The 27,256-nt window shown below is 31.5% G+C and overlaps 2 protein-coding genes across 3 annotated transcripts; one reads left to right on the forward strand and one right to left on the reverse strand.

The window, feature by feature from the left end:
• Positions 1–1,769: 1,769 nt before the first annotated feature.
• On the reverse strand, positions 1,770–2,620 carry LOC143194761 (succinate dehydrogenase assembly factor 2-A, mitochondrial). Its single transcript, XM_076401440.1, has 4 exons — positions 2,484–2,620; positions 2,277–2,422; positions 2,108–2,221; positions 1,770–2,053 (listed from the first exon to the last, which is right to left on the reverse strand). Exons 1-4 carry the CDS (start codon positions 2,511–2,513, stop codon positions 1,897–1,899), a joined length of 447 nt encoding a protein of 148 aa, XP_076257555.1. The 5' UTR covers positions 2,514–2,620; the 3' UTR covers positions 1,770–1,896.
• A 923-nt stretch (positions 2,621–3,543) lies between these two features.
• Bcat (Branched chain amino acid transaminase) lies at positions 3,544–26,045 on the forward strand. 2 transcript variants are annotated; one of them, XM_076401437.1, is made up of 8 exons: positions 3,544–3,797; positions 4,061–4,219; positions 4,366–4,575; positions 17,536–17,766; positions 21,077–21,198; positions 21,257–21,438; positions 21,492–21,646; positions 25,381–26,045. In XM_076401437.1, exons 1-8 carry the CDS (start codon positions 3,777–3,779, stop codon positions 25,567–25,569), a joined length of 1,269 nt encoding a protein of 422 aa, XP_076257552.1. In that variant the 5' UTR covers positions 3,544–3,776; the 3' UTR covers positions 25,570–26,045. The 2 variants fall into 2 exon arrangements, with proteins under 2 accessions (XP_076257552.1, XP_076257553.1); XM_076401438.1 differs by having other exon boundaries at positions 3,657–3,797; positions 4,356–4,575.
• The last annotated feature ends 1,211 nt before the right edge of the window (positions 26,046–27,256 follow it).

A 27,256-nucleotide genomic window follows, 5' to 3' on the forward strand; every position in this document is an offset into this window, starting at 1 on the left:
AAGCTTTTGTTTATGGTACATTAATATTTTGCATAATTTTAATCAGCGATCAGCGTGTTAAACAACCTGCCCTAACTGTTAAATTCGATGGTTCTAACATTTCTCTGCATAAAATAACAGTTCTTCATTTTGTATAATTGAGTTATTCAGTGTTGTTAAATTTTGAGAAAATTATGGTGATGCTGCTTCGTCATATCCCAATTGCCAGTTTTAATTTTAACGATTTAAATGTGGTTATTTTGGTGCCAATGGCAAAGAAGGACCAGGAGCACTAAAAAAGTACGAAAACAATGAGTTGCAATAATTTTTAAGAACTTTTAGACAAATGTGGTAGCTCGAATATGCGAGTTCTAACGCACCCACCGTACTCACCAGACATGGAGCCTTCTAATTACCACTTATTCAGATCGATGCAACATTGTTGCCAAAACCCCGTTTGGAAGTGCTGAAGAACTGCGAACATCCATCGATGATTGGATCGCTACCATACAACATTATTCTTTCGACACGGTATCGCTATGTTCCAGAAGATGGGAAAATGATGTAAAATATTTCGATTAACATATACTCTACCAATTTTTCCCATCAGTGATCATCATTTTTCTATCAATGAAAGACTATACATACAAGCACCTAATATTAAAGTTCGAGCGGCATTTAAATTTGTTATATAAGGTTCTTATATTTTATGGCAGCTTGATGCTCCTTTAACTATTACATGATGTAGGCAACCATGGATACGGTATAGGGCGTTTCAAATAAAACAATTTCGCAAATAAATAATTTGTTTTATCGGTTCTCATCATAAATTCCATCATTGTGGCTGAACGTATTTCAGCGTTAGGACGTCCTGAAACACGACACCGCCATAATTCACGATAGAGCCGCGTCTATTAATATCCCACAACATATTTCACATGGACCTTTCGTTTAATATTCCTTAAAATATTTATACTGAACTGGCGGAGCGGTCCAACACAGTGGAACTGTATTAATCCGTTGCGCGGCCTATTTATAATCCCACCGAAACGTTTGCATGCAAACGCTACCGAAATAGCCGCCGAGACACTGGTGTTATGTCAGGTCGAAATTACATCGGTTCAGACACGAAATCCGTATTGTATTGATCTAGAAAGATTTTGAAAGGCGTCTATAAATAATCTCAAAGTTTGGGCGAACGGATTTATCAGTTGGATTTTTCTCTCTGGAACATTTTGCCAAAATCAAAGGCCATGGAGACGGCGATAAAACATACCGAGTCACAATAAGGATTTATGCGTGCCGACATTTGCATAAATCATATTTTATAAATAATACCCTATAAAACCATCTGTGATTAATCCTTTAAAAATATACATTAACTTATTTGACCTAATAAATATGACTAAATAAAAAAAAATTCAATTATATATGTCCGAGAAGGTATTTTAAGAAGTTCTTTTATGACTAAAAATTTAACCAGATTAAAATTAATTTAAGATCACATCTGATTTCCTGGCGACCCTAAACGAAATATGAAACTATAAAAACAACAATCTCATACACAAGTAAGTTATTCGATAATTAATCTATAATTTAATTAGTTAAGTACCACATTTGTATAAATCAAATTGTTTACAAAACCAACCAAACGATCAATAAAAAGTTTTTATTGTTCAGTCATGAATCAAAAATTAATCAGATTAAAGTGGATTTAAGATCGCATTACATCTTGATTTCCTGAAAAGCTAAAGCGAAATTATGGTGTGAAATTATAAAAAATCCATCCATAGACTAGAATAAATTAATCATTAATTTATTTAGTATGTTACTTACAAAACTACAACAGCTTTTATTTATCTTAAAATGGAAAATGTATCTAATACACATATTCATTCAGTCTATTATAATTTCAAATTACAAATCAGGTTGCCTTATTCTAGACTCTTTATTTAAATTTTTGCAATGCAATATAAGCAATTGCATTACATCTGTGTTGTACTCCTCTGGAATTTCTTTCAGGTTGGTAGCCCAATAATAAATATCCCAATCGTTAGAAGGTCCATTAATTAACCTGAATACCTCAATTCCATTTTAAAATGAGAAAATAATTGATATCAATACATACTTATCATAGTTGTCTAATTGAGTCTCAGTAAATGTATTTAGATGTTTAGATACAAATGTGCTCAACAAAAGATCATTTTCCAACATTCCTCTTTTTCTAGATTGATAAACTAGTCTAAAATGAAAATAACAATATCATTGTATATGTATAGTTATGAACACACACAAACCTGGCTTTTCTTTGTTCGATATCTTCATTTTCTCTATTTTTCGGTCTGGGTATATTAATAATAGGCTGTTCAGGAGGATCTATAACTTCAGAACTGCTTGCCCTTACTGTAGACCGTAGTATTAAAGGATACCGCAAGACGTGTCTCTGCAAGACTAACATTATTGAAATTCGAAATATTTAAATAAATAAAAAAATATTTAGATACCATGACATTGAGAGACTTGAAAGAAATCATGTTTCTTTTCGACAACAAATATACTACCACTTAACCTATATGGACCAATAACAAAATTATAAGAATCACAGCGATACTATTAGGCAACTATAAAAACTCTACATATTTCCTAAGTGTATCAAACCTTATGATATATAATGGCGACATCTGGTAATACTTTCTGTAAACTAAGATATTGTTAGTTGCCTGAACAATTGCCATAATAATATTTTCGTTAATAAAATAAGAGCGTGATTTAAAATTCACTATTGTGTCTTGGGTCATTTAATTCAGCTTGGTTCATTTTGTTGATGTTAATTTTTAACCACGAAAACACAGCAAGCAATTAAAAAAAGGTCAAAAATAGAATAAAAATTAATAAACAGTCTATATACTCAGTGTTTCAGTCAGTGTATCGATAGACTGATATTGTTTTATTATTACTTTCGTTGTAAATAATCTACATTGATGATGACAATGAACAAAAACAAATTAATCATGTTTATGTTACAATACACATAATATGTTTATATCGAGAAGGTTTCGATTAAATTATGACAAGAATAGACTCAAACAACTGCGAAATAAATGTAATACTTTATTTTGCAAATATATTGTGGTAAATTAATATAGAAATTGTCCATGTACATTTTCTATAATAATGTACCTTCTTATAAAAATTTTAAAAAATAATCTTGAAGGATATTTATGATTAATTTTATAGAATGACATTGGCATTGTCGCATTTAAATTATACGCAAGGGGTGTAATTTAAAAACATCTTATTTAATCTGAGGCTTTATGATGGAGTAACATTTACGTCTTTAAAGTATCATTGATCTTATTTTCATTGAAGCTAAAATTGCGACAACTGAACTAAATAAAAGAAAAATAACAACATGGATTTGTGTCAGCTTATTGCTCGTTCACCACATAACGCCATTGTGATATATTTTCTCATGATATTCTTGCGTCACTTTCTTATCAACGACATTTTGTTGGTATTTTCGATCGGACTAGGGGAAGCGATAACGAGAGACGACGTTTCGACTTTTTTTTCGAAAGCCGATTGTCTATATTTAAGGAAGAAATTGCCATCAGATCATTAGTTCGAAAATTACGAATTAAGCGCGAAAGCGTACTTGCGGTGGCGATACGTCCATATATTGTTCGTAATTATCAATCGATTCCGAACTTTTGGTGCGTTGAATTTGGTGCTGTTGGTGTTTCAGTTCGAATTAGTTTTGAGTCTTGTGAATATAAAGTAGTTGAGGGTTGTACACAATGTTTAATTCAACAAAACAGGTAAAAATACGTAGGAAATAAATCAAAACCGTTGTGAGGGCGTATTATTCTGGACTAATTTTGTTTTAAATAAGGAATATCGATATTTTGGAATAAAATTACTTGGTTAATTTAGAAAAATATATTTTTTTAAGAATCTCTCGAACTGATAACTAATTATGAGCGTTATCATTTGCATCAGTAAATAGTTTTATTACTAAATCTTAAGATACTAGAAGTGAATGAAATCCATTCAATTATTTACGGTAGATTCTTCGTTTTAGTGCTATTGCAAATTGTTATTCCAATTTCAACATAAGCTTAAACAGACCAGCAGAGCTTGCTCCTTGAGAGTAAAAGAAGCCCTCCCGGAATCGTTGCTGGAAGATCGCAAATACGACAATGAGGAGTACGAAGAAACCGATTCAGAAATTACGTTCAGAGTAAGTCACTGTGATATACAGCGCGGGAACTAAGTTCCTAAACTAAGTCGATTAAAAGAAAATTAATTATAATCGGCTATAATGTTTAATAGTATTTTAATAGACGCCGTTGAGAACTAGTTAAAGCAACTTTTAGTTTTAAACAGTTTAAAGACCTGACCACGAACTTGTGCAGTCCCGATCAGCTGAGGACCAAACCGGATACGGCAGACTTGAAGTTCGGACACGTTTTCACCGATCACATGTTGAAAATTTTCTACCACAGGAAACTTGGAGGTTGGCAGAAACCGGTGATCATTCCATTCGAGAACTTGTCGCTGCATCCCGCTGCTAAAGTACTTCATTATGCGGTCGAGGTAAGTTTTTTAGTGAATATATTGTTTTTCTGGAGCACACGCAATTTAATATAATGTAAATTCAATTTTTAATCAATAATTCAATCAATGTGTCGCTACATTTTAACTTACTAGGTAGCTTAATAAATTCACGGAACGTTTTCTCAACTTGAATATCAACAAACACTGTCGTGGTTTTCCTAAAATGTTGCGAAATGAAAAATTTAGAGAATCCGACGGTTGGGGTAGGACCGTTAAAGTTCCCACTTTAACGTTTTAACAAATGTTTGAATCTTTTGAGCCGCATGTGGGCCGCTATTTTGATGTAATAATATATTACTTTATGTTTAGATAGCGTGCTCTTAAAATTGTTTTGACCAGTTTTAGCAACTCGTAGAACACCATACAAGTTGGTCCTATATGTAGAAGACCTTTCGGCTTTGCCGTGAATGTGGAAACGTGACCCTGGCAATACCACAATTTGCTTGGGTTTGACGTAGTAAATCCTCTTTTCATCTCCAGTAACTAGGGACAATAAAACCAATTTATTTTCTGGCGTTGGCGCGGCTGCTGACCTGTGAAGTACACTGTTCAACGTCTCTGTGCATTAATTCATATGATAACCAATATCCTTCTTGTTGAATCCTTCCAAAGACTTTTAATAGAGGGAAAATAGCTTTTTAAGTAAGCTCTAATAGGTAGGCAAATCCTAGATAGGTTTGGCAATAATCTTCATCCAACACCTCGTTAAATTTCGTATATTCAAGCTTCTTTACTGCCCTGGTGCGCTTTCATCAATACACTCGCTGTCTCTGTTATAATTCCGCGCGTTTCAACTGCACTTTTATAATTTAAAGCAAAAATCAACACTTCCCGCAAATGGCGCTTGTTGGGCCCAAAACTAGTCATGTTTACTACAAAGTACATTAAAAAACCCACAAAATGATTTTGAATTACCGTAAATTGAAATTCACTGAATAGCAGACACTCTAAAGATATCAACCGAACGTGTATATCATATCATTTACGAATATTTGGGTATGAGAACGCTCTGTGCAAAGTAGGTGCCGTGCGAGCTCGCTTTTGACCAAAAACAACGACGAGTAGATGATTCGAAGCAGTGTTTCAAGATGATCAAGTGTAATAAACCCGAGTTTTTGCGTCGATATGTGGAAATGGATGAAATATGGCTCCATCATTTCACTCCGAAGTCCAATCTAGAGTCATCCGAGTGGACTGTACACGATGAACCCGCTCCAAAGCGTGGGAAAACGCAACAGTCTGCTGACAAAGTTATGGCGTCTGTATTTTGGGATGCGCATAGAATAATTTTCATTGACTACCTTGAAAAAGGAAGGACCAACAGCGACTATCACATAGCGTTATTGGGCCATTTGAAGGACGAAACCGCCGAAAAACGGCCGCATTTGTACAAAAAGAAAGAGCTGCTTCACCAAGACAATACATCGTGTTACAATTCAGTGAAAACGATGGCAAAAATCCATGAATTGGGCTTCGAATTGCTTCCTCATCCACTGTATCCTCCAGATCTGGCCCCCCGCGACTATTTCCTGTTCTCAGATCTCAAAATTTTGCCTTTTCAAATGACCTGTTAAGCTGACAGTTGAAATTATTTTTTGACGGAAAATTATCTTTTCTTCTCTCTTTTTTCACAAATTCTTTCGTCTAATTGACCCTAAAGGTTATAATGGTAATTTAAACTTATATTTTTACCAGTTTGGAAGTAATCCATGAACAAAATTCTTTTTGAATTTCAAAAAATTGATGCCACTACTTTCTTCGCTATTTTTCGAACACAAACTCGTTTCCAAGCCAAAGAGCCCGATTTAGGATTATGGAGGTATGTGGCAATCTCATCTCTTGCTTTTGTATGTGTTTTGATTCCATTTTTAGCGAATACCTCCTTGTCCACACAACTGTTTTGTCCTAAAAAGTTGAACATGCTTAAATAAAAATATTTATTAATAATAATTAAATGTCATCAACTTATTGAAGTAGGTCGTAGGCGGGCTGTAGGTTCTAAGGGGCGACAAATTTGGCCCAAAAATATGTTTTATCTTACAGAAACAAAAAAATCTATTTATGTGAAGAAAATAAGTCTCCAAAGTTTAAAAAATTACAATATTTTTGCACTTACAACATCTCATTGATAAAAATGTAATTAATATGATTGTGAACTAGGGTATCGTATTGCAGAGGTCAGTATGGGCGGCAAATCCGCCACTGGTCTTTCTTTAAAATGCTAGTAAGTGATGTAGAATTTGAATGTAGCTAAACATATGGTGAATTATTGAATTTAATTTTATTGAACAGCTTAGTAACTTATTCCTGATTGAGTCCAAAAAAGTCTAGAATATTTAAAGAATATTTCCTATGATCTATGTCGATTTTGTTGGGTTTCATTTCCTTAGAGTTCAAATCCACCAAATACACCAAATCAGTTGACCTAGCTTTGAAAGTATATTACCGTTTCTGATGTATTAAGAGGTTGATAATAATGTTATTCAGTGCTTCATTTTGAATCTGGAATTTATGGAATGGTTCTCAATATTTCCACCAATATTTTTGTTATAAATGGTATTAAGGATGCAAATAACTATCCGCCATTTTTACCAAAAAATGCAAATTTACTCCAAAAGAATGGAAATTAGTTATTTGTTATTTTATTCAAAGTATTCTCCAGCATTCTCCATTATAATTAGTAATCTTCCATGATTTCATTGGATTTACAATTTCACATCTTTATATAATTTCGGCCACAATATTCCTCGCCTTTTATGTCCTCTGTATAAGTAATCAATGAGTCTCAGCTAATTCAACATGTTTATCACGTCCATAAAAATAAATGTCTTTTATGATTCTGATACCAGTAATTGTTATAAATCCTGAAACATTATTATTCACTTCCGGTGATACATACATTTCTTATTTAGCGATTTAGCTGTTCACTATAACATCTTGGTTGAATAATGGTGAATTTTGAATTTCTTATTGATCCAGGTCTTACTAATATATTGAATTGGCGCAGTGGTAAAGGCGATAGGACGGTCCTCCTACTGTTGCGATAGCCGCGGGTTCGAATCCTGCTGGGGCATGGTCGTAAATTTATGTTTGTTATTGTTTAAAATTTGTGATTGTCCTAGACAAGAGTGTAAAATCCGACAAGGAAAATGATTCCAGTCACGCCAGTAACCAGGCTGGGTAAGACCGGATATATCCAGATAAACCCATAGTTGGTAAAAGGAGACTTTAAAATATATTTAAAAAAATTGAATTATATATTAATATATATATATATATATATATATATATATATATATATATATATATAATTAAATATAAGTGAATAATTATGAATGAATATATAAATAAATATAAATGAATTATCTAAAAATGAAATATGTTTACTGAAAATATCCAACAATACTCTTTTTTTTTGTTAAACTGAAGAACCATATTTTCCTTGCCTTTGTATCGTAAATTGATATCAGTAATAAATATATATTATTTCTTGAAAATTGATCGTAATATCATGTATAGCCAGCTAAAATTTGGAAAAAAACGGTCACATTTTAGTAATCAGTAGAAATTTTATGAGATAAAATGATTCAGCACATCTTATAATTATAATATAACGCGATTTTTATGTTATTAATAGATTGTACATGTGTCTCTATCTATTTGTTCTTTCCATTATTAAGAAACACAAACAACATGAAAAATTATATAAAAAGTATTGCCTCATGAACAGTACAGATTTAGTCGTCCACTCAATTTCGACATACGCTTATTTATCTTCAAGGTTTTTTGGATTGTCTTGTTCTATTATCTTTAGAAACAAAATCTCATATTCAAATTCATAAGCATTAATATTGAACAATAAAAAAACATAAAAAATTCGATTTTTAGGTATTAATAGTTTTTTTTATCACAGTTGTATGCAATAACCAATCATGAATTCTTTTTTTCTACAAATTATATTTGATAACATTTTTCATTTTATTAATCCCAATCAAACACCCTGTCTACCTATCGGGAAATGATTATAATTGGCTTTACTTGTGAGGGCACTTGGCTGTTTTTGTATTTTTTTAGCATTTTTATAATATACCCATTAAATATTTAGAGGTATCCCCAAATTGTTCTTGCAGAATGTTCATCAGAGCGATTGTGTGACATGTAGTAATATTTTATGAATACATTTCCACCTGGTGTAATTTGGTCGAATTTACATCGTTCCATAATAGAAATTATGCTTGTAAAAATATCTGTTTGTTTAAAAATATCATCATAATATAACTGGTGCTGAAGATTTGCCAAAAATGTATTTTTTAACCAAAATTGGACACCTAACCCCATTTTTTTTAATAAAAATGTTATTATATGATCTTGCTGTTCTACCGTGTAGCTTGCTATAGTGATTGGTCAATTACTGTATAATAAACAACAACTTAAGTAGATGCTGCTAAATCAATATGACGTCCAAACATTGACACGTTCTTACTGCAAAACCCTATACCCAAAACTCTAGTCACAAGAGCGCAACTGTGTATCACAAATATTTTTTTATTATGATCTCAGAAGAGAATCTTACATAAAACATTACCGTAATTTTAGTTGACTCAATTATCTCTTGCCTATTTCGTCCTATTAAAATATGATGACAAATAAAAAACACATTACACAAGAACAATTTCTCATTCTAAGCCGCGCTCTTATCAACGTATTTGTTCACGCCAATTTTGTTATGTTAATTGCAATGTTATAAGAACCGCTTAACATATAAAAAAATATCCAAATATTCAAAACACCTCTTCCAAATTCTGATGCAATATACAATAAAGATTGATATTTTATTGAGAAAAAGAAACAAGAAACAGCTGATAACCCACAATGGCTAATCTATATTTTTCACTAGTAGTTATCTGTTACTTTATATGTATGTTAAACTTACACTGATGTTTAAAATATACGGTCGAACTAGTTTTTAAATAATGTGTTTTTAACGTACAACTAAAAATAAATTAATTCGTAGTGTATTGTTTAATGAATCAGAATGTACTCGACATAGTATTATGATCAGAAAATAGTAATATTTTTGGTCTAAAAAGCTAAATTATAGCTTATACGTATTCGTATGATTTACAGAAACAACTCCACCAATAAAAGTTTATGAGTAAAAAACATGATTCTGGTGAGACTACGAATTTCTTTTATACCATGATTAAATTTTATTTTTTTGGCATTTCATTATAATATGATTTACGGTTTGTATTTCATTTCCTCAGTCACATGTTGGACTATTTTGAAGTGGCCTTTTCTAAGTTATGTCTTCACATCGTCCATGTCCAGCTTGAAGAATTCATTGGACTATGTGATATGAGTACCAGACTTCTATTTAAAACGAAAAATTTTGACCATTTTTTTCGCCAGATTTTTTAAATTTTAAACACGGATCTTATTAGTTCTTTGACGACATGTTATGGCGATTTTTGTGATTTTAAACTGAATTCTAGTACCTTTTTAACATTTCTGATTTCTGTAATTAAATATGTCTGTTATCTGTCCCTTCAATTTTCTGTATGAATAAGTTTCTCCTATAAAACATCGTAAACTTCGTAATAACATAAACTGAAGATTCCATGAAGATCATTAATTAGACTTCAAAGAGCTGGCGAGGAGACAACTTCAGAAGAGCAGGCAATTGTTAAACTCAATATAAGTTGTGCAGATAATATTTATGGCGCTACGTCGGCTGATGAAGGAACGTCATTTTGGGCAACTTTGGAAGCTGAACATATTCCCCTAAAAGTTATAAACTTCTTGAGCCGTCTTACGATGGTATGAGTGCGAAATTATTTATCAAATCCATTTGAGGTCCGAGTCGATGTTCTCCAAGGAGATGTCGTCTCTTCACTGCTTTTCAATATAGAAGTGGATGTAATTATACGAAAAGTATTTAAAAAACAGACATGACGTTTATATGATACTACAAACTTTTTGGCTGATCTGATGTTCATTGATTCTTCATGATATAGTTCGCACCGCAATACTATATGGCTTGAAAATTAATGAAGAAAAGAAAGTCGTGCGACACTAACGTATTAGCTAAGAAGTAGACACTCTGCCCGAGCGTCAGCTATGGATTGTGATGGATAAATCACTGGGATGATGATGATAAAAATTTTTCTTTTTTGACAAACGTGGAGGTACCGTGATAATTAATATAAGAAACTCTTGCAACGGTGTAGATTTGTGATTAGACTATGTGACTTATTAATCTCCAACACTTACAATGTATTTATTCCAAAAATTATTCCAGTTCTTGAAACAGTTACTCGGTTTCTAAAATAACCTTTGAATCATTTGTTGATTCTGTCTTAATCCACTTGATCTACTCAGAACGATATCTTCGACGTAATTTTTCTGAATTTGTAGAATAGTCACTAGTCTGTGCTAAATGAAACACTTGCCGAACAAGAGCCGTTGCGTAATAATAGTTCTTTTTAAATGTATTTATTACATTGTTACTGGATTTATAATAACTGAAATCTAGGTATATATCTAGGATGACCTACTTTGGTGTAATGTTTATGACTATCAACACTATTGATTTCCTGTTAAATGCACTACTATACCACATTACACTATACAACTGTTTCCTGTTCTGCTGTTATCCAAGATTTTTATTACTTCGATATTGACATGAGAATGGAGTCCTCAAGTCTTCTTGCAATCCTCTTTAATTCTAAGCGACAGTTGGTATCTGAAAGTCTCGATGTAAGTAATAAGTCCGGTAATATCTCGCTGCATCTACAATGTATTTATTACTTCTCAGGACTTTGTTCTGGAAATCTTATATCAGATTTATATTAGTTTTGAAAAAAAAATTATAAAATAATCGACAGCAAGAGTCGCAGTGTCATCAGCAAATGTAGCCATCGTGATATTTTTAATTTGTGGTATATCATATCACTTCCTTGTGGTATCCCTGCTGTAGCTTTTTTTATTGTAGAGTATGCTTCCTCTTGTTTGACTTTAAACATCCTGGCTGTAGTGTAAGATTTTAAAAGTGTATTGTTTCGGTAACATTTTCTGTAGCTTATGAACAAGGCCCTCATGTCATATCTTATCATAATAACAGCAAAAAAGTCACGAAGAAAACCTCTGTGGTGGGAGAAAAGCAAGCAGCCCCTCATGACATTCGAAAACATTCCTGAATGACAGATTGGACTAGCGAAAAATAATGAACAGCACGATATTTCATCTTACTATTTTTTAATCGTAATTTACTATGAGACATAAATCCGACTACGAAAATGTATACAATCGACTGAAACGGATTTGGTTTTCAATAACCTCCGACATTCTTTTTACGGTTAATTATTATTATTTCTTATTATCATTTACATTGATAGTGTAGAGAGCAGAGATTTACTATTTTTTAAAAATTGAATTATTGGTTTCTTCGCAGAAAAATAAACCTTGGATATTATGCGATTATTTCTAGCGAAAAGAATTTTGATTATTTCAACGAATTAATATATTTCTAACACGATTCCAGATTCAGATCTAAAGTAAAGCAGAAATTACTTGTTACTTTCATGGAATCATGATCACTATATACCTAATGGTAGAATTACAATTTTTTAGTGGTCGAATGAACGTCATTAATTACCAAGAGCAATTACACAATTACCTTTCATTGCTAATTACGTTGGTTTGGATAATATAATTGTTTAAATAAGCAAGCTTATGAATATAAAGTGGAAATAGTCTGAAATAGTTTCAAGATTTTAATTTATCTACATTCAATATACGTCATACCACGCGGTATGTTAATAAATAAGAAAGATTAAAACTTATAGAACTTTTATGATTAATTTTAAATTGAATGGTTCAAAAAATATAGTTAACGATTTCCCTCCATGTAAATATAAGATATTCAAAATATATAGTTATACAAGGTATGCTGAAGCTATAACATTCACCCACTTCAGGCGTATGGATTATCTCTTTGTTAAATGTTGGATTATACTTTCTTAAGTAATGAACATTCCTGCAAAAATTAGTAATAGTGATGAGTGAGAAGTCAGTTTCCAGTACTTCTTTTCTTAACGTTATATTTAGCGCTGTCATGCTGCAAAATCAATTTGTTGTGTATATTTGGCAAAGTTGATTTCGCTTGTAATCCATTAACTGTTTCTTGTAGTTTTTACACATTTTTTGTCTATCTGTGAATTAATCAATGAATTAATTCAAAACAAAACAGCGGTATGATCTTCCTAGAATTCTAATAGCTGCACCAGTTATGAAATGTGAAAAGTTTTAAAATTAACTGTTACCTCAACTATAACCATAATAAATAAACTATTTTATTTATTTCTTAATACCAATATACCTTAATTCTAAACAAATCTCATATCTGTACGTAAATACATCGTTTCTTCTTTTGAACATTCGTATTAGTCACGCTATATAACATTTATATATATTAATTTAATATTTTGTTAATTATATTGGAGGTGTTTCATCTGGTTTTAGTTTTTTTTTACTTAAGATTCTCGTTATACACACCGCCGTCAATAAAATAAATACTTGTTTATGATTCTTACACATAAATGTTATCAATTTTAACAAATACGAATGAACTATTTAATATGAACACGAGTAATTGCAATTGAGTACAAAACGGTATTCTAATCGAGAGGTGTGAATTTAAGGCGTTTTTTCCAGTGAAATAAAGAAAGGAACAATATTTTTACTATCCATTTTTTACTGCATATTTATTAATGTTTCAAGAACAGATAAAAGACAAAATAATTAAAAGTAAGAATCCAAAAAGTTGTGGTTGATGAAGGGAGGGTCTCAAAAAAATGTTTCGCATTCGTTGACATGATTGCAAACTTATTAGTAAACTGAAACCAAAGAAAAGATTCTTTTTTTTTAGAAGATTTTAAAAAGAAGAATTCTTTATCTAGAGCAGTGCTGCTATCGTACAAAAGTCAAACCATTTTTTACCTTTCCGGTTCAATAGAACTTGGGATACCATGTTAACTTACTGGATTAAGTACCAGTTGTACCGGAACGTCATTAGCGATTTCTGTAACAGATGTCGCTTGCCTTAAGTATGCAATTTTATGATTTAACACATGTGTCATTTTATTCTACTGAAGTCAAGCTCCAAAGATATACACATAGAGTAATATATAGAGTGTTAACTTAATACAAATAATTTCAGAATTGTTTTGCGTGGCCTCAGCAGAAAGGCGCTGAGAACGTCATTTCGCTGAATTTCATTGGTTAGTTTAAATGACCATCACAGGCACCTGTAATGAAAATATTTTATAAGGGGAGCATTTCATTGGTCGACGATTTCATACCTATCACGTGACTAACCTCTGACGTCACATTCTACTGACCAATTAATTTTTAAATAAAACCAAAATGTAATTTTTCAAAACCATTTATTAATATAAACTTCTGTATAAATAGAAATATTATATAATATCAAAAAAACTAAAACATAAGGATATATATATATATATATATATATATATATATATATATATATATAATGTATATAAATAAAAAATAATTAAATGTGGATATAAAAATTGCCTGCAATCTAATTGAAAACATAACATATCTCATAGCAAATATAATCACAATTGTCTATAGTTCTTTCCCTTTTTTATATATTTTTAGTGCTATCAATTCAAATATTAAATTTTCTATCTTATTGTTGGCTCATACTGAAAGCAAAGCAGCACATTTGAAAATCTGTGTCTTTTAATATTTCACCTACCTTTTCAACACAAAAATGTATTGCGGCCAGTTATTATTATTTTTACAATATTATTGCGAAAATTATGGAATGGATAATTAAAACAGTTGAATCGTATGATATACTTCATACGTGAATGGAGAAAACATACCAAAAAGTAATACTTTAAAGAACAAAAAATTAAAACATGATATATTTCAAAATTACTGCAGTGCTCTTATTATGGTAAAATCGAGAAGCTAAAAAGACAGCTTAGGCATCTATTAACAATATAATAAAACAAACATGATAATCTCTTGTTTATAAATTCAAGCTCACCTTGTTGAACAAGTTATCTCAGTTAAGGAGCCTTAAGCCAAAATATTAATTAAGTAAGTATCTTAACAAATATACATTTGTTTCAAGTAAATGAACCCATTCAAAATAATTAAGTTTTAAATTGATGGCACCTTACAAACAACTTTCTAAAGGGTAACAAAAAAACATTTCATGTAGTATAATTACATTTACCTTCAATGTAATTTTGCGATAGTAACACCGTCATAGATTTGTACCTCTTTGAAAATGTCAAGTTTCGTGCCTGAAAACGTGCATTTACGGCACGTAAGGTGTGCGTAATGCTTTCTTATATAATAAAAAAGCCGCTGAAAGTCATTATTTGCTAGTAGAAATTTACGAAGACTAGACGAAGACAAATAGACGAAGACAATTGGCAGAAGCGTTAAATGTGACCCAAGAAACGATTAGCGACCGATTACGAGCAATGGGAAAATCTAAAAGATGAGGAAGATGGATGTCACATCAATTGAATGACAGTCAAATGAAAAATCGAAAAATCGTTTGTCAAATGCTGCTTTAAAGATATGATCGCAAGTCATTTACTACATCGAACAGTAACAGGTGATGAAAAGTGGATTTATTTTGAAACCACCAAGCACAAAAAATCATGGTTACGACCTGGCGAAGTCATTTTGCTCGCAAGACAATACTCTGTGTTTGGTGGTACCAGAGTGATGTATTACGAACTGTTGAAACCTGTTGAAATAGTTAATAGTGATTGCTGTCGACAACAAATGACCAATTTGAATCATACATTGATTGAAAAACGCAACTATATCTATATCAAAACCAATTACATCTGCGAAAGTTATTTAAATTCTGAAAAATCATCGGTATATTCTTATAGGGTTAAGCTTTGAAAGTATTTTTTTATTTAATCATTACATTGTTATTAGTCGTTTCCGACTAACCTACAATTTGTCTATTTGATAACTTAAATCTAGGTATATAACTATGAGGACCCATCGGTCTTATCTCAGTCTCTGGTGAAATAATGTTTATGCATGTCACTGCTGTATTTTTTATTAGCTGTAACTCTACTACACAACATCACACATACTACACAAGATCAGCTGGTTTGACTCTTTTGAGTCTGTATCCTGCTCTGGTGGTGTCCCAAAGTTGCAACACTGCAATTCTTCAATTCTCTTGATTTCTCGACTGACTGTAGGTATCCGAATATCTCAGGACTTTGTTATGAAAAATTTGTATTTTGTTTATGTTACTCTTTGAAAAACATCCCTATAATTGAACTCCGTATGTACATATAGGTTTCAGTATTGGCTTATATAATAGTTAGTAATTTATTATGTACTGATAATTGTGATTTTCTTCCAATTAGCCAATACATTTTCCTATATTTCAATTCCAGTTCATTTCTTTTCTTCTTTATATGTTCGTTCCAATGAAGTTTTGCATCAAGAATCATTCCGTGAGATTTAGCGTTGTTGCTATATGGGAAGATAATATTATTTAATGTTATTGGTGCTTGTACGGTCTGATTGTAGGTGAACTGCACGTGCACATATTTACTATAATTAATCGTTAATTTTTATTTTTCAAGCTTGTGTCCAATTATTTATATTGTCACTTGCCTGTTCTAATTTTCGTGTGGCTTCTTCCCTATTGTCTCTGACAGCTATAATCGCAGAATCATCACTAAATGTAGCCATCGTAGTACTCTCCATTTGTGGTGTATCACAAGTGTTGAGTAGACAAAGCATTAGCTGCTTTAGGTTCTTTTATTGTAGAGTAAACTTCTTCTTGTTTAACTCTGAACATTCTGGCTGTAATGTACGATTTTAGTAGTTCGGTGTGTTGTTTTGGTAATATTTTCTGTAGTTTATAAGCAAAGCCTTCATGCCTAACCTTATTGCAGGTTTGTGCTACCTCTAAGAATATAGCAGAGCATACTTTTTTACTTTCATAGGCTTTTTAAATAACATATGTTATTCTGTAGACCTGGTCAATTGTTGAATGCTTGTTAATAAACCCAACTCAATCAAGTTGGCGAGTTTCATAATTCCCTTTCTTGGAAGTTTTCGCAGTAATTCTCCTGTTATTAAATCATAGCCTGATGATTTACTGGGATTAATGTCAGTTTTAATAACTTTGGTTAGCTCTTTCAGCGTGACTGTTTCAACAATCATCGAATTTTTAGCTTTTATATTCGGCAAATTATATTCAATATTAGTTTCGTTTGGTTTGATTTTTTTTCTAGATATTCAGCAAATGCTTCTGCTTTTTGGTGATTGTCACCTGCACAATTCCCACATACATCTCTTATAGGTGGACTGTATGTTATACATGAGCGCTTTAGATATTTCATGGCTCTCCAGAAAGAATAATCAGTTTCTTTACCATCTGTTAAATTTCTCATATAGTCATTTATAGACTTGTTTTTAATTTCCAGTATCTCACTTTTCAGTTTTTGGGTTATATTGTTTAAAGTATTTTTATTTTCAGGTGTTCTGTTCTGTTTCGTTTTTAATTGTACTTTTAATTTCTGGGGTATTATTCCAAGCAACTTGTTGAATAGTTACTACGATTTTTTCTGCTTCAAAATTTAATTGTTCAGTTGTCTTGAGAGGTACGTTTGTTCAATTTTTCAGCAAGTCCTTCCCAGTTTGTTCTGTTCTTTGTTAACATTGGGTTTCTTTCTTTTCTTATTATCTTTTCGCTCATCATCAAACTGGGAATATGATCTGAACTTAACTCCAAATTTCTTCGACTTTTATATAGTTTGTTTTTTTTTTGTTTTTTCAAGTAAGAAACAACAAAATTGAGGAAATAATGCAATTGAATATTTCATAACATTTTGTCAATTGTTTCAGTTATTCGAGGGAATGAAGGCATACAGAGGTGTTGACGGCATCATCCGTATATTTCGACCGGACTTGAACATGACAAGGATGAACGTATCAGCACAGAGCTCCGGCTTGCCCACCTTCGACGGCCACGAAATGTCCGAGTGTTTGAAGCGATTATTGCAGGTGGATTCTGAATGGGTGCCTCACGGCGAGGGCAGCAGTTTATACCTCAGACCAACCTTGATAGGAATCGACGTAAGTTATCATTTACTCGCTGAACTAGCCGCATCGGAAACTATTCAGAAATTATCGCAAACTTTGAACCGATTTAACGAAAGACATTGAACGGAACTGAGTCGGTTCGCCGTCAGAGCACGAACCGGATTAGGCCAGTTCGTGAGCCGGGTTGCTCAAGACCGCTTCTGTTATCCGGAGGTTATACAAATAATCGTTATCCGTCGGGTGTATTTTAATTATAGCGAAAAATAATGTGAAATTTCAAAATCAGATCGGAGCTTAGAAATGACACGAAAACAATCGTTTTGCAATTGCCTTACCGATCCGAAAGCACCAAAACAAAAATGGCCGTTTACGAATCTAAAGATAGGCGATGAAGTAATATAAATAAAAGAGTTTAATAAATAATGTTTTGAGAAAATATCACATGCTTGTAGTAACAATTGCTAGGTTATTTACCGTGGTAATTATTTTTTCAATCACAGTATTATCTATTCTGGCTATAGCACTAGGTTGGGAAAAAAGTAATTTGCTTTTTTCCTAAACTGGCTTTAAGGTTACATATCTAATACTGCACGATATAGCACGATTATTTTAAAATTTATTTATTACATTGTTACTAGTCGTGCTTTTCAGTCTGTGGACTGTTCTGGTGTTATCCAAGAGTTGAAATATTGTTGAAAACATGTTTCTTTGCGATTCTCTTAATTTTCTGACTGACAATCGGTATCTGAAGGTCTCGTAAGTAATCAGTCCTGTAGTGTCTGGGTGGAAATACAACACTTCTCAGGATTTTGTTCAGGAAAAATTGTATTGTTTTTTTTTATTACTTTTTGAGGAAAATCCTCATACAATTCGATATGTTCATATAGGTTTCAATACTTGCTTGTATAATTAAGTAATATTAATAGCAATTTATTATGTACTGATAATTGTGATTTTCTTCAACTAACCAATACATTTTCCTATATTTTAACTCCAGTTCTTTTCTTTTTTTATTTGCATGTTTCTTCCAACGAAGTTTTATATCACGATTCATTCCGAGATACTTAGTTGTTGCTATACGGAATGATAGTATTATTTATTGTTATTGATGCTTGTGTGGTCTGATTATACGTGAACTGCATATACACAAATTTACTTTCGTTAATTTTTATTTGCCAGGTTTGGACCAAATTATTTTTGTTTTCACTTGCCTGTTATAATTTTTATGTGGTTTGTTTTCGTCGTAATATTTTCCATTTGTGGTATATCCCATTACTTCCTTGTAATAAACCTGTTCTTCTGCTTCTTCTTTTTTCTATTCTAGAATAGGCTATAAATATTTTAGCTATAATGTAAAATTTTAATAGTCCTGTGTATTATTTTCTGTAGCTTATGAACAAGGCTGCCAATGCTATACCTTATCGAAGGCTTGTGCTGCATCTAAGAATATAGCTGAACATACCTTTTTACCTTCATGTGCTTCATTTTCAGTTACATCTGTTGGTCTATGCACCTGGTCGATTGTTGAATGTTTCTTAATAACCTTCAACTGGTGTGTAGGTATTAGGTTTTTTCTCTCTATAATCGGTTTTATTCTTTTCAACAAAAGTAGTAACAAGATATTACAGGAGGTCATTTTCGTCATATTTTGCATTTTTTACTTTCGAAAAGTGTTTCAGTGTTGCTTTGCTTGTTTTCGTTCTGGAATGAAACAGGAAATGGAGTGACATTCACGGAAACGGGCGACATATTTCATCTCGCAACTGCGCTATGAAATTAAATATCAACCATAAATCAATTTTGAACCATATACATAAAATTGAATAGCAACAGTCTCCGGATACTTGGGTTAAACATAAATTGGCAGTGAAAAATGAGACTAAGTCTAACCATAACCTATTGTTAACAACTAGTATGATTGAAACAAGACTATTTAAAATCAGAATACAAGGAATTAACAGAATCAACAAGAAAGGTGTTGTTTTTTATCAGGAAAAGACCACACAAATCTTTTGTACCCCAACAAAAGCTGGCAAAACATAACCTGGAATCTGATCATTCATTGTTTCAGTGTATGAAAAGCTCTCTTAACGCTATAAGGCTGGCCTTAATAGAGGCCTGTGAAAAAGATCTCAGAAGAATATCAGAAGTGACGCAATTACAGCTTAATAGTTTAAAAAAATCTTGTCATGTCTTATAGCAATCTTTCCAATAAAACATCTTTAGATATTTTCTATATTACTTTTTTTTCTATTATTTTAAACTATTCCAGATTGTCCATTTATCCCATGAATCTTTTCTATGTTTGGGGCTACAAATTATTCATCTTCAAACGTTTTATGCTAACCAGCATGTTCTTTAATCAACTGTCAAAAGCACTCCTTTTAAGATTTTTAAACTAATAGACCGATAGAATATGTAGTTTTTAGTAAGAAGAATAAAGTTAAAGATTTCTGAAAATCTTGTTTTCTTAACAACCAAAAAGTAAACATTATACGGACACGGCCTATAAAAAAACGCATTATTTTGTTTTAAATCCTTATCCCGAAAATAATGTTTGCTTAAATAAAAAATAATTAAAGATACTCCGGAAGTATTATAATTTTAGGTATTAATATAGGTTGTTCAATAAGTTCGCGCAGCACTATTCACAAAAGCACTAGTAAGATTTTAAAAAAAGATTAAAATATTGCTTTACCCTACAGTAAGCGATACTTGGGAACTACTACTATGATCCCCAATTAAGACAAAGGTCGTTTGTGTAAACCTGACTCTTCGACTCCGAAGGGAGTTTGTGTTCAGAATTCGGTTTAAAAGTATTACGAGTAGCATCAGTTTTATTTGTAATTTAAAAGGATTTTCGTTTTGTGAATTATCTCCAAGCTGATAAAATGATACATTCAGATTATGATTACAATATTTTAAAACAAATGGATACAAAAGTTCTTAGTGAAAAAAATAATTGCGTTTTCTTCTCACAGCTTACATATTATCGTTATAATCGGTAAATTAATGTACGAATTGTTTCAACGCGTTCTTGCTGTTTACCAGATTTAGCTCCCTCTGAGTTATGGCTCAACTTAAAGCATTGTTGGTGAATAACGATTTTTATCTATCATTTTGGATATTTTGATTGCAGGAATTAATTTATTAAAGTTTAGGAAAATTATATTACGAATTAAAGTCATTTCTTTTAACTTTAACTTTATTGTTCTTTAAAATAACTGTATTTCCATTTTCCAGTTTTTTTAAGTCCATTTTCGAAAAGTTATTGAACAAATCTAATAGTATCAAGAACAATCATGTAAAATGTAGAACGTAATCTACGCTTCCTCAATTCTAGGGTACGTTAGGGGTTCAGCAATCCGATTCCGCTCTACTTTTTACCATAATGTGTCCTGTTGGCAACTATTTTGACGGAAATAACGATGCTGTCTCTTTGTTGGCCGATCCCTCATTTATAAGGTAACCCGACCATTGCCATCCTGTGCCATTTTAACGCCTAACCATGTAATTCTTATAGGGCGTGGCCTGGTGGATCAGGTGATAAGAAAGTTGGTTCCAATTACGGACCAACCATCAGGGTACAAAAACATGCCATAAGTAAAGGTCGTCAACAGGTGTTATGGTTATACGGTCCAGACCACCAACTAACCGAAGTAGGTACCATGAACATCTTCATGTTCTATGAAGATGAATTTGGAGGTAATTTTGAACATCATCGACGTGCTTAAACTTTAATAATATTCTATATCTAGGAAAACGACTAGTTACGCCTCCTTTAAGTGGTCTTATATTACCAGGGGTTACTAGACAATCTATAATTCAATTGTGCGAACAATGGAGGGAGTTCCCAGTAGAACAAAGAAGTATTACAATGGGTGAATTAGTCAAACTTCAAAAAAGAGGAAAGGTATGTAAAAAATTTAAAATGTGAATTAATTCAGAAGGATTTATTTTGTTAATTCAAGATATTTCTTTTATAACATCTTTATTAGATACGTTTAGTACAATCTTAATTTACAATTAATTTATTACTACTTTTCCTATGTACTTGGATTAATTAACAAGCAAGACGAGTGCGAGAAAATACATCAATAAGTATTCCTCAATTATAAAATTATAATAACTTATAGTTATAGTTTACACTAAATGTATACACTTTATATAAGTTCGTATGGTTTTGTTCGCTTCAATCTCCTGACATCCTGCGCTCGGTCCAGCAGTTGTATTGCTTCCACGTTAGTATGAGTTAGTAATCTTCTTTTGTGTTTCAAGGCGAAATCTTAGATAAATTCGCAAATCAATTTGATTTCCAGGTCATCGTGCAGTTCTTCGTTGGTTACATAGCGATAGGCATTGGTAATCAATCAAAGAACCTTGTTTTGACAGCGTTATCTAACCAGTTGATTTGAATTTTTAGTGCAACCCCATATTTGCACCCCATAGGTCCAAATTGGCTTTATTATTATAGTATTGTATTATAGTATTATATTATTATATATTATTATATTTTATTATTACAGATATTACATTATTATTATAGTATTACAGATCAACCTCTTTGATTTTAGATCAAGTTGAGAGTATCTTCCAACTAAGTTTGAGTAATATAATTAAGTTTTTATTATTTCGCCGCAATGTAAAATTAACGTGGAGAAATTTGGAGCTATTAAGTTGAATTTTCCAATATTTCGTCCATTTGTAGATTTTATCGACTGCCACTTGCACGTGTTCTATTGCCCTAGGCAGAAATATATCTTTTGCCATAATAATTGTGTCGTCAGCAAAGGTTCCAAGTAGTGTTTCTTTTATTGTTGGAATGTCAGTAGTGTAGAATAGATACAGGAGAGGTCCTAAGACGCTACCTTGTGGAACTCCAATGATTGTTAAAGATTGTATCTTAATCTTTCTAGATTTTTTCTATGTTTCTTTTATTCATCCAATGATTTTCTCTCATATCAAACCAAGAGTCAGCAAACCACCTGAGCCTGTGATTCAAATTGTGATTGAAAACTTGATTTTTCTCAACGGGATAATTCCATTACTGGATCAATCTATTCGATTTCTGTAATTTTTACATAAATAGAAGCGTTGCTTAGTCAGGCATTCCACAAGTAGGATTAAGCTCCATTAAACAGGATTTATCTTTGGAACTTAATAAAAATTATTATTTAAAACTCAACATTGCAACAAGTATGTATAAGCTTAATAAAAATTAAAAAGTAATAGTCCAATGTCCAATAATTCACAGTCCTATCAATTAAAACGTTTTTTTAAAGAGCATTTAAAATTATTAAAGCAATAGAATTTTAATAATCAATGTTATAGTAATTTTGGGACATAACCCATACTTCAACTAATAGGTATCAATTAAGTTAATAATGAAAATAGCAGTTAATTAGGATATATTATATATTTTCTCTAATAATATAATTCTTTTTAATTGATGATTTTTTTATATACGAATTTAATAATTATTCTAAAATTGGTGGATTCAATTTTTCGTTTAATTATCTGTTTTTTTTAATCCTTAATATTAAGCAGTAAGTAATTTTTACTGATATAATTAAACTGATATATTTGATTCAACAAGAAATGAATAATTTATGCTAGTTAAAAGAATTTGACTTCGAACAATATACATTATGAACCAAATGTTCTTTGTAAAATATAATCCATTGAGCACAATTACTTATTCCCATCTTTCAGTTCTGCATAAAAAATGATAAATCTTTGCAGGTAAACCAAAACTGAGTTACGTTAACTTTAGAGGATTGATTGATTGCGGTGTATTGACATAGACTTTCGATTTCACAAAAATTTCCACGATCCCAAATTGTCACGATCTTAATAGCTAATTACGTCATATGTACCAGGAATAAATATGCCCTCAAGGCGTTTATGCAGAATGTAGAGTCCGTTCTTAGCATATAGCAGCATCTTGATTAAACTACATTTTTTCCACGTCCGTGTCAATTTAGACATTAGTTATCGTCATTCTGTATTTCTCATTATTAACTGATTGAAAAAACCAATGAAGCCGCCACCTCAACATCCGTACTACACAGTATTTTTTGTAGATATATTGCTATTGAATACTTGATTGTTTGCCATCGTTTCGAATAGAATAATTATGCTTGTCCATTTAACTAAAAGTGTGTATCGTATATCGATCAAATATCACAGGACTGATTGACTTTAATATAATGTTAGGACGAATGTACTGTTCTACTATATATTGAGTAATAACAACTTATGAACCACCGCACTAATCTATTTTAATTACGGAGCCTAAAAATTCTAGAGTGTATTTAACAAATAATTAAAAAAGAATATCATAATTGTTAAAAACATTTATTAGGTAAATTTAATTTTAAAGGTAAATTTTCATGTGTGGCGCTTAGAATTTCTCGATTTCAATAAATTCGCTTAAATAATCTAATTTATTTATTTCATTGATAAGTTGATATCATACCATTTTGGGTCTGGCCTGAAACTTCATTACAGTTCTTTAAATAGTCCTTTTTATATTAACTAATAACAATGTTTACAGACATCTAATTCCATTCACATTTTTAAAATTCGATGGAATATTTCCTTCCTATTCATTTTGTGTACTATTAAGGGCTTGCATATACTCGGATCATCAAATCATTTTAAAGGCTTTTACTGAGAAAAATTCAACATCTTCTTTCCATCTTTCCAACAATAAAACGATACCGTGTCTAAAGAACAATCCCAATTCATCGATCTCGATCTGAAGTAGTGTTTTATTAATTACATCTTACATTGGATATGCTTAATACAATCTTAATTTACAAATCAGTGTATTATTACTGCTCCGTTGTATTTGCATCAATATACAAGCAAGTCGAGTACGGTATAAATATATCAATAAGTATTTCCCAAATTAAAATAAAATTAAACTACTTAAGCTAGAGTTAAGAATAACCCTTCTTCACTATACGAGTTCATGTGGTTAGGTTCGCTTCAATCTTCTGATTTCCTGCATGTTGCTCAGTAACTGTATTTCTTCTACATTGCTTTGATTTAGCAAACTTATTTAATATTTAAAACGTAATCTTAAGGTCGAGGTCATCGTGTAGATCTTCGTTGGTTAAGTAGCGAGAAATATTGAATAATTAATTCATCGAATGTCTTGGCATCGTCAGATTACTTTGGTTACGGTAGGTTACTTGGTTTAATGATTAGAGCAACCCAATGTTTGAATCCTATAAGTCCAAATAGGCTTTATAATAGCAATGAATGAATACTTAAAATGTAATTTAAAGCATTCCATGATTAGCGCCTGTGTATACTGAATAACTCAATAATGGTTATTCCATTTAGTTATTAATACGTTATGTTATTTAAAGAAATGCAAAAACCATCTAATTTAACAGTTATTTACATTAACACTTCGTATTTTCACCAATAGATATCTCCGATCAAAATCCATGCAAGCACCTGTTGTCAACATTCTATTCTGCTATCAAATTTATTTACTTTTTTTTCAACATAATGTAGATATATCTTTAATGAACGTGAACCAATGCTTGTTTATGCAATATTTTTCAATGCAGCTTCATCTGCATCTGATACATTTTCGTAAACACAATGTTTATACATTTACTATATTTTCAGTTGCTTGAGCTGTTTGGCTCTGGAACCGCTTGCATAGTGAGTCCAATCAAATCAATCGAATATATGGACGAATTGATCGAGATACCCACCACAGAACATCAAAACCCCATCTACCGAAGAGTGAGAACCGAATTACAAATGATACAGTACGGACACATAAAGCATCCATGGGCCCAGCCGATAGAATGAGACCAATCCCCTCCGTATTGGTATACTCCTTTGGGATATCATTTTGTACATATTAAAGAAACTAAGATAAATCGAATAGTAACTTAATTCCGCTAGGAATGAGTTTCAGTGTTCAACAGTGCTGTTTATAATAATTGTTATCTCTACACTGTATTTTTGTATGGTTAGATATCTTATTTATTTTTACTTGTTATTTTTTGACTGTGGTCTCTTTAGCTTAGTAAAGATATGTTGTGATTTTTTAAAGATATTATAGTAAATAAAACAAAACATTTTGTTCCATAAATACGAATTAAATGGAATAAAACTGATTTAGTTAAATCATTCACCAAATCGTTTTATTAGTTGTCTGTATTTAAACGTTTTGACGAATGCGCCATGTCTCATAATGAAATAAATATATTTATTATTATTATTTATTTTTTTATATGATAATATCATTTATATAAGATTTCAATAAGTACTTATTTATCAAAGTAGTTTTATTTAATTTCAAAATATTTATATAGAAATGGAATATCAATGCTTCAATTTACAATCAAATTTATATTGCAAAAAATAAAAATAAGTTTATCGACACATGCAGATTCAATTCAACAATTCAGTTATAAAAAGTTTAATATGTCAGGGCAGAAGAATTTTTTCAAAGTTACAAAACAAATTCCCTCGGATACCTAAGTATGAGTATTCTTGAAAATTTCAAATGATTTTACGATTAAAATATATATATATATATATATATATATATATATATATATATATATATATACAGAAATAGTTATATTTATATTTCCTGTATCTTAATTTTTTTATAATCACCCACTAACCTTCTATAGTAAACAATACAATAATTATCCAGCATTGATTATTTTTTTATTATTCGCTAGAATTGCGTTCAAATCCAATTAAACGTGTATTAAGTGCACTTACAATTAAAAATAATATGATGTATTATATTATTAATATGCTTAGTATTTCGTATATAAATATTTAAATAATACAGTGAGCATTCTTTTGAGATCTGAGAACAGGAACAGGTCGCTGGGGGCAGATTTAGAGAATACGCTGGATTGATAAGGAAGCAACTCATGGATCTTTGCTATCGTTTTCACTGACTTGTGACACGATACATTGTCTTGGTGAAGCAGCCCTTTTTTTCTTCAAATGCGGCCGTTTACCCGGCGATTTCGTCCTTCAAACAATCCAATAACCCTATCTAATAGTTTTTATTGATGGTCCTTCCTTTTTCAAGGTAGTCAATGAAAATTATTCCATGTCCATCCCAAAATACAGATGCCATAACCTTATCAGCCGACTGTTGCGTTTTCCTAAGCTTTGGAGCGGGTTCATCGTGTGCAGTCCACTCGGATGACTATTGCACTTCGGACTGAAATGATGAAGCCATGTTTCATCCATTATCACATATCGACGCAAAAACTCGGATTTATTATGCTTAATCATCTTCAAACACTGCTCGGAATCATCAATCATAGTTTTAATTTTCTAGGTGAAGAGTTGGTCTCAATACACTTCCTTGTGGTACACCTGCTTTAACTTCTTCTGGATGTCATGTAAGCTTTTAATAGTTCAATATGTTGTTTCGGTAACATTTTCTGTAACTTATGTACAAGGCCGTCGTGCCATATTATCGAGGACTGGTGCTACATCTAAGAATATGGCGGAGCAT

Source organism: Rhynchophorus ferrugineus, unplaced genomic scaffold (assembly GCF_030347505.1).
Source record: "Rhynchophorus ferrugineus isolate W39M unplaced genomic scaffold, kcgeb_rfMv2 rfM4, whole genome shotgun sequence".
Classification (NCBI taxonomy): Eukaryota; Metazoa; Arthropoda; class Insecta; order Coleoptera; family Curculionidae; genus Rhynchophorus; species Rhynchophorus ferrugineus.